The 9,088-nt window shown below is 47.6% G+C and overlaps 1 protein-coding gene across 6 annotated transcripts in view; it reads left to right on the top strand.

Moving 5' to 3' along the window:
- The first annotated feature begins 1,916 nt into the window (after window positions 1-1,916).
- Window positions 1,917-9,088, top strand: part of SFSWAP (splicing factor SWAP) — a 113,650-nt gene continuing 106,478 nt past the window's right edge. The window contains exons 1-2 of one of the 6 annotated variants that reach the window (XM_053279757.1): window positions 1,917-2,345; window positions 8,840-9,009. In XM_053279757.1, coding sequence (XP_053135732.1) covers window positions 2,047-2,345; window positions 8,840-9,009 — 469 coding nt within the window. In that variant the 5' untranslated portion in view covers window positions 1,917-2,046. Of the gene's footprint in view, window positions 2,346-3,823; window positions 9,010-9,088 lie in introns of those variants that run through there. The other 5 variants (XM_053279756.1, XM_053279758.1, XM_053279761.1 and 2 more) reach the window with 5 other exon arrangements.

Below are 9,088 nucleotides of genomic sequence, written 5' to 3'. Positions count from 1 at the left end.
TTCTGGGCTGTTCAGGGAAAGGGTGAGTTACAAATCAATTTTGATTATATCTGAACCACCCTGGAGGTTAAATACTCCACCACAAAGATGGCCTCTTCTCCAAGGTGTAAGGCTCTATTATTCAGAACATGACAGGAGCAGCTGAGGGAACACCCAAAGGGCAAAGGGAGATTTATTCATAAGTAAACACATCCTTTGGCAGGCTCCCTTTACACAACGAGGTATCACCTGCCTTGTCCACATTCCGCCAACATGTGCATATCACCTAACAACAACAAATATTTATATGCCGCTTTTCCATCAAAGTTCCCAAAGCAGCTTACACAGATATAAACTAATAAATAAAATGGCTCCCTGTCCCCATAGGGCTCCCAATCTCAAAAAGGAACGTAAGATAGACACCAGCAACAGCCACTGGAGGGATGCTTTGCTGGGGACGGATAGGGCCAGTTGCTCTCCCCTTGCTCAGTAAAGAGAACCACTACTTTTAAAAAAGTGCCTCTCTGCTCACTTAGCAGGAGTACCTAATCCCACAATCGAAGAAGGAAGAAGTCCTTTAGCAGCATGAAAGTACAGTGAGCCTTGAGGAAGGGCAACCTGATCGCCATCAGCATCCGGCTGACGACATTCCCACATTGCACCCTGATTCTGTAGAACCCACATCACTTTACTGAGATTCTCTCAATTTCTTCTGCCACTAGGAAAGGTGCCTCTTTGTCCAGTCAGAAGGGACGATTCCCAAACTGAGTGCCATAAAAGGCCCCGAAAATGGCTCCCTGTCCCAAAGGGGCTCATAATTTGAAAAGGAGGAACAGAGGAAACACCAGCAACATCCCTTGGGAAGGATGCTACGTTGGGGTTGGATACGGCCAGTTGCTCTCCCTTTACTACATATAAAAGTGCCACGCCTTGAAAAGGTACCTCTTTGCTCAATAACATGAGCAAGAGTAATTCCCAAACAGGGTGCTAAGAAAGGATTTGAAGATGGTTCCCTGTATGGATGTGCAGGAATCACGATTCGAAGAGCGATTTTTAACACATCCCCGGCACCTTTTAAAGGTAGGAGAGCAGGTCCTTACTTGCTCCTCCGCTACTCACCTGCAGCTTCCTGTTTGGGCGGTGTGCCTCCTCCCCTGATCACACAAATGGCCGCGGGGCATGCATCCTGTCATCACGCTAGGGCAGCTAAGTGTGTGTGTGTATCCCCTGAACAAGAAGCTGTGGGCGAGCAGCGGAGAAGCAAGTATGCACCTGCTCTCCTCCCTTTTAAAGGTGTCGGCAGTGCATTACGAATTGATCTTCGAATCGGGATTTGTGCACATCTCTAGTTCCCTGTTCTAAAGGCGGTCAGAGCCGGAAAAGGAAAAGGAAAAAAAACACCAGCAAGAAAGGATGCTATGCTGGGCTAAATAAAGAAGGGCAATTGGGTCCCTGCTGTGAAACCTAAGAGTGTCACATATAATACTACAATTTTAAAAAATAAAATAAAATTCTACTACTACTAACAACACATAATAGGCATAAAACAACATCCTTATCATAATTTCTTTAATTTGAATTTTTTTAAATAAATAAAATAATAATGAAAATAATAATAAATAATTTAAATGTGGTTTTAGCCGGGTCTTTTGACTGGTTAACTTTACGAGCCTTATTTCCCACGGGTATCTTTTTTATCAAAGTTGTGCGCCGCCCCGAGCCATCGTGTAAACAATCATAATACAAACAAAACGTAAAAGGAGAATGAATGAAACCGAGCAATAAGAACGGGACACAGAACAGCCGCCGCCTCCCAGAAAAGAAGCCAAACTCCTCCAGCCCCTCCTTTGCGCCGCAGCAGCCGACGAATCTGCGGAAGCCAATGCCAAGGCCGCCGTCGCCGGGCGGAACTCCCGCCTGAGCCGCCGGAAGTGGGCCGGCCGCCATTTTGTCTTGGCCAATGGCGAGGCCGAGGGGAGCCCTGCCGAATCGGCCGGGGCCGCAGAGCCGCTGAGCCCGGCAAGAGGCGCGGCGCTGGCGGCGGCGAGCCGCGTCCCCCTCCCGGCCATGTACGTCGGACGGGCGAGCGCGGCGGCGGCGGCGGAGCAGCCTGGGCCGGCGCCGCGGGCCATACCGGCGGGCCCAGGAGGCGGCGGCGGCGGCGGCAGCGGGCCCACAGCCGGGGGGCCGAGCGGCGGCGGCGGCGGACCTGGGAGCGAAAGCGGCGGCGGCGGTGGCGCCCGGGTGGAGCTGCTGGTCTTCGGCTACGCCTGCAAGCTGTTCCGCGACGACGAGAAGGCGCTGCAGCAGGAGCGAGGCCGCCACCTCATCCCTTGGATGGGCGACGCCTCCGTCATGATCGATAGGTCGGTGCCCGCCAACCCCCGCCCGCCTGCCTGCCTGCCTGGCGCCGCTGCTGCTGCTACCACCAATACTCCTCTGTGTGTGGCTCTTTTTCGGGCGCGAGGAGGAGGAGGAGGCCGCGGCGGGGGCCGGCTTGGCCCGAGGCCGCCGCCGCCTCCTCTGCCTCTGGCCGCCCCCCTCTGCCAGGGAGGAGCCGGGAGGAGGCAGGCCTGGCAAAAGGCCGATCCCCACGCGCGGCGGCGGCGGAGCCCTCGCTGAAAAGGCTGCACGGGAGGCGGATGTGGGATTCCGCACTCGGCATGTGTGTATGTGTGCGAGTATATGTACACGTGGGTACGCCTGTGTGAATATATATACGCAAGTGGGTACGCGTGCATGTGTATATACACACACACATATATAAAATATACATACATATATATACATACACATACATGCATCTGTGTGTGTGATATATATGTGCACTTGGGTATGTGTACATGTGTATATATATGCAAGTGGGTACGTGTGCATGTGTATATATGTGTACACACACATATATAAAATATACATACACACATATACACTTTGTGTGTGTGTGTATGTATATACATGCACACACACACATACATACATGCACACATAATACCTGTGTGTGTGAGTATATATATATGTACGCTGGGTATGTGTACATGTGCATATATACACATGGGTATGTGTGTATGTGTATATATACATACACACATATATAAAATATACATACATACATGTACACTTGTGTGTGTGTGTACTCATGCACCTGTGTGTACGTGTGTGTATATATGCACCTGTGTGTGTGTGTGTGCATGAATATACACATGGGTATTTGTGCATGTGCATACACTCACATGTATGTGTGCATGTAGACGCACGTGTGTGTATGTGTGCATACACATGCACACATACACACATGCCTGTGTGTATATAGGCTCTGTGTGATGATGTTTTACTTAGGTATGTGCCAGTAGACAGGGTGTGTGTATGTAGACACGTGGCACACGCATACATGTATCTATAGCTAAAATACCCCAAAGATATACAAACACGGCTTTATCTAGGCTTCTACCAAGCCCCTTGCCAGTGGCAAGTGCCCCCAGCCCTCTGGCGAGCAGGACTCACAGCACCGCACACTTCTCCTCCCCAGAAGCCTCGTTTCCCCTGCCATTTTTGAGAGAATAAAGAATAGCAGACATCCTTTCTGAGCAGTAGTTGGCGGTTCCCGCTTCCACTGCAAATGACAGAAGGCCCGCTTCTCCCCTAGGACCTTGGCCCGTGTGTCAGAAAAAGCTCTAAGGGAGGAGAGCAAATAAGTGAGCCAAGCCTAAACTTGTGGATCCCTGGCTATCCTATATAATAAAAGGCTAAGTGAGTGGCCGTGGCCTTGGAACGTTGGGGATCTGCGTCCCTGCCTCCCTGGGCTGTTCTGGGCCTGCGTGAAGCGCAGGCCCAGAACAGCCCAAGGGAGACAGGACCACCGACACCAGGCGGCCATGCTGGCCGGTTCTATTGCTGCCGCATCTGTCCGCCCGGAGGAAAGGACACCGGGAAGGGAAAGACGGCAGGGGCGGGCAGCAATCGGGACGGCACTCTGGGAGGCAGGGCCAAGGGGAAGACGGCGGTTGCGGGCGGCACTGATGGCAGCGGGGCCGGCACTCACCATCCGACCAGAAGCACAGAGGCAGCGACGGCGCACCCTACCCGGCCGCAGGGAGGCAGTTCAGCGGGGAGGAAGGCGCGGGAGGCGGTCCTCTTGCCGCCGCCTCCTCACCCCGTCCGGCGCCGGCAGCCGCAGCAGCACCTCTGCCCGGCTTCTTCCTATGCCTCCTTTTCCGGGTGGGGGGTTCCTCTAAAAAGGCTTTTCTGCTCCCAGCCTCCTCAATTTGTTTGCCAGCAGGTGAGAGAACAAGGAGGTAACTCTTTCCTCTTTGCACTTCTCTCACTCCAGCAAGGGCGAAGCTCAGTCAGGCTCTCTGCGCTGTTTCCCCCACCGGAGAGAAACACCAGCACTTTTTCTCCCCGCGAACCCAAGCCTCTCTCTACTACACTACAGCAAGCATATACCAGGCAAGGCTGGCTTGCTTAGTGTGTGTCTGTGTCACGTCGCCGCCCGCACCGCAGCTTGCAAAGGAGATGGGTGGTGGTGTGTGTAGAATACCTCCAGCCTGAGTCTGCAGTGTGCACATTTACTCGGAAGTAAGCCCTACCGATTTCAACAAGGCTTACTCCATAGTAAGTTATTGCATGCAGAAGACCCCAGGTTCAAGCCCTGGCAGCATCTCCAGGGAGGGCTGGGAAAGACTCCTGCCTGGAACTTTGGGGAGATGCTGCCAGTCAGTGTAGTAGGCAATAGTGAGGTTGATGAACGGATCAAGGGTCTCTGACTTGATATACAACTTCCTACACAGCCAATGTAAAGTAGACCATAGTTTCAAAGAGGTAACTGCAGAGGAAAGGAAAGAAAGGAAGAGAAAGAAATAAAAAAGAAACAACAAGAAAAAAGGGCAAGAGAAAAGGAAGAATGAATAAAGGGGGGGGGACCTAGCGCCCGTTATTATAACTGGCTTAAAAATACTAGTATCTATATATAACATCCAGAACACATCATAATTGCTGGTATTGGCAGCTATTAGCTTTAATAGCTATATATTTCCATCAGAGTCAAAGCAGCACCATGCCCCTTAACATCGGGAGCTAGGGAATGCCCACAGGAGTGCGTTGGTGCCCTCTTCCCTCTGCTTGTGGGCTTCTCGGAAGCGCCTTCTTAGCCCCTCTGTGAGTCAGGATGCTGGATGGATGGGCCTTTGCCCTGGTCCAGCAGGGCCTTTTCTTACATTCTTAGGTAGCTGTGTTGGTCTGTTGACACCTCAGCCCTGGTTATGTTTATATGGAAGTGAGTTTAGTGGGCTTCACTCCCGATAATCATGTGTGTAGAGCTGCAATTTGAGGGATAGAATTCAGAAGCCACAGTAGAGGGTGATGGTTCCTTGTATTAAGATCAAGGAAAAGTTCGTAAAGAATTGCCTCTTAGTTTCAGCAGGACTTAGCCGTGGCTAACTTGAACTAGATCCTTGTGTGTGACTAACAGGGCTACCTCACTGGAATTGGTTGTGATATTGACCACAGCCTTGTAAGTTTCTTTTTCATTGGCCTGCTCCTGCCCTCTGAAGTCACACTGCTTTGTGAATATTTTTGTTGAGGGGCAGCTGTATTACAAGTGAATAATGCTACAATTCTCAGGGTGACACTTTAAAAATCTTCCACTGAAAAAGAGGAGGGGTATGTTTGTATGTATGTATTGGGGCTGCTCAGCCTTTCATTCATTCATTCATTCATTCATTCAACTTCTATCCCGCCCTTCTAAAAATGGCTCAGGGCGGTTTACACAGAGAAATAATAAAAACCTTGGCCCTCCTGCAGATGTTGGCCTACAATTCCTGTTATCCCTGGCTACTGGCCACTGGCTATTGACTATTGGGGATCATGGGAGTTGTAGTCCAATAATAGCTTGGGGGCCTAATTTGAGTAGACTTGGCGTATATACATATATATGTGTGTGCTTGCGTGCTTGTGCGTGTGTAGCACACATACATGCCTCATTTCTGAATGTCGAGGTGCGGACAGAGGCACAAGAGTATGACTGGTAAAAACACAAGTTTGGCAGCCTTGGATGAGAGGGCTTCCTCCTGCCACCAGGGATTGAGGCTTGCCTTTTGACAGCCCTGCCTTGGTAATTCTAGGAGCTCCAATCCTCCTGCCATCCTCTCTTCCTCTCTGGCAAAGGGTTACTGTATTACTGGGCCCCCCTCCCCCTTGTCGGAGGGAGGGCATATTTATATTGGAGATGTGAGTGGCCTCTTTTCAAACCAAACTTTTGAGACACACTTGACTGTTGTAAGGTCTCCCTGTGAGCTCCGTGGATGAGCAGCAATTTGAACCTGGGATTCCTACTTCCAGGCCTCACATTCTAGTGGCTAGACTGTATTTTAATAATGTATTTAACAAGTTGAGGACTGTGTGCACACATAGATAGATACTCAGGGGGCCAGAAATGTTGGCTCTGTTCACCAGCCAGACAAAACATTTTTACTTGTCAAGCTAGGTTGGTACATTACTTGTCAGGAGTTGTTTCACATGTCACAGACAAGTAGACAAGTGCATTTCCTGAGCCCTGTAACAGTAAAGTGTGCCATTGAGTCGATGTCGACTCCTGGCAACCGCAGAGCACTGTGGTTGTCTTTGGTAGAATATAGGAGGGGTTTACCATTGCCATCTCCCGTGCAGTATGAAATGATGCCTTTCAGCATCTTCCTATATAGCTGCTGCCCGATATAGGTGTTTCCCATAGTCTAGGAAACGTACCAGCAGGGATTCGAACCGACAACCTCTGGCTTGCTAGTCAAGTCATTTCCCGTTGCGCCATTAGGTGGCTGAGCCCTGTAGATACTACTATTTATTTTATCATTCCCAAAGTAATCTGTTTTCATGAGGATGTAGATCTAACTTCACTGTAATACCAACATCCCTGTAGTGATTCGTGGCTTGATGGAGCTTGTCTTATTGCTACAAGTTGTATGATGTTTAAATGGTGGCTTCTGTAATCCTTGTATAAGGAATATATCGTATTAGCCAGATCTTTCTCCTAATTTAAACTAAATCATATCAATTTCTCTGTTGCTGTCTCCAATTGGACTTAGATTACCTTCTAGTTTCAGTAGCTAGTTGGGTAGGAAATCTCATGAGTTTCTAATGTAGCAAGAAGGAGACTATGTTGTTTTGCACAGTGGTGAAACCCCTTAAACACAGAAGAGTGTGAAGGACTTTGGTTTGAAAAGGGACACCTGGCATATTGTAAGTGTTTGCTTCTGCCGTTTCTGTTCCACACAAGTCTTGTCTGTTGGCATCATTCCAGGCCTCAAACTGATGTTTGTTTGGATAAATATTCCCAAAACATGTGTTAAGATTTTGATAAACTTGTTTTGTATTCAGAAGAGTCTGTAAAACACCCTGTGTTTGGCTGCTAGACCAAACATGTTTTCCTAGTTAGTAGGATGGGTGTTGACAGGATAAATTTGAAGACTAGCTCCATGTTAATTGGATTAAAAATAAGCTTAATGTTAAATGTCGTATGTGTGTGTTTTCTGTACACACTACAGACTTGTTTGTCTATAACTTATCCATTCCTGAAAGCTTAGTGCAGAATAACAAGCCAGGAAAAAGGTGTTCTGTTGATTTGTATATGGTCAGAATCTGGAATGAGTCAACTCTAAAGAACAGTGGGAGCAAACTGTACATATGCACATGATCTTGAAGCCAAATAATCTACATTTGTAAATTAAGGAGGTTTGACACCAGCAAGTTCTCAAGCACAGTACAGACGTGGTTTAATGGGTGTGCTCATTCAGTGCAGGAAAAAATGCAGGCACCTAAATGTGGCGGAGGTGTTTGGATTTTTTGCACCACCTTTGGAGATCAACCCTTGTACTTTTAAGCAGCCTAGAATTGTCCCTTTCAGGCAGTAAATTTGACATTTATGTGAAAACACTTTTTTATTGGCAAAGCTGGTCTTTTAATAACAAATTGCTACTTGTGTTATGTTTGAGCTGGCTAGCCCCTTGGTCAAATTTTGTATGCAGAGTGCATCCTGGACTGGTGAAATTTGCTAATCATGAATAAATCCTTTTTTTAAAAAAAAAAGATGACTACCTGGTTAAGTAAACTCAGCCAGCCCTGTGCAAATACTGCAATTGCACAGATGTCACAAAATGTCTATTAGCCCACTTGCCTGCACACACATTTGTGGCATTCCCTTATTCTTTGTGATCAGGGGAGTGGCTGCGTACAAGATCTGAATAAGTAACTTTTGCATCGTTGACGGGACGGCGCATCCCTGCGTGTTGTCCTAGTCCTTTCTTCAGCGAACCTCCTTAAATTGCACATATGTGTTACTGTTCCTATGTATGTGTGTCTCTCTATCACATAATCCAGCACTTCTTTCCTCAGCCAATTGGCTAGGGGCCGAGCCTAGCCAAGATTTTACCTCCAATGGACGCACGTTTCTTTGGTGAAGATTTCTCCTGAGAGTTCGAGACTAGCAGAAAGAAGCGAGGAAATTGCGACCGTTTGGTTCTTACGGATAGGTATTTATGTATTTGGGTTTGTGTACATGTAAGCTATTTGCCTTTCCAGAAAAAAAAACCATATTTTAGCAAGGGAGTGTTGAATGGTTGAACCATAAACGGTAAGAACGATAAAGAAATTGGTTCCTCTTTAAAATATGAAGATATGCTGCCTTTAATTGTAATCTTTAAGGGGGAATTGACTTTAAAAGTCTTTTTTTTAGTGGGCGAGAAGTGATTATTCAGTTTAAATTAATATAACCCATTAATTTCTTTTTTTCAATTGTATGTGGTAAGTATTTGTATGACGGCAGAAACTACAGCCCGAAGTTTTTTTATGGACCATGTTTTTCATGTTGCAGGTATGATGGCCGTGGTCACCTGCACGACCTTTCTGAATATGATGCTGCATATTCCACCTGGAACAGAGACTACCAGTTGTCCGAAGAGGAGGCTAGAATAGAAGCCCTCTGTGATGAAGAGAGGTATTTAGCCTTGCATACGGACTTGCTTGAGGAAGAGGCGAGGCAAGGTATTGCTCCAGGACAACTTCCTGAGTTAGAACACATTTAATTGACTGTTTTTAAAGTAACGTGTCTTTTTGAAACAAA

Source organism: Hemicordylus capensis, chromosome 15 (genome assembly GCF_027244095.1).
Source record: "Hemicordylus capensis ecotype Gifberg chromosome 15, rHemCap1.1.pri, whole genome shotgun sequence".
Taxonomy (NCBI): Eukaryota; Metazoa; Chordata; class Lepidosauria; order Squamata; family Cordylidae; genus Hemicordylus; species Hemicordylus capensis.
This window is presented reverse-complemented; position numbering and strand designations above follow the sequence as displayed.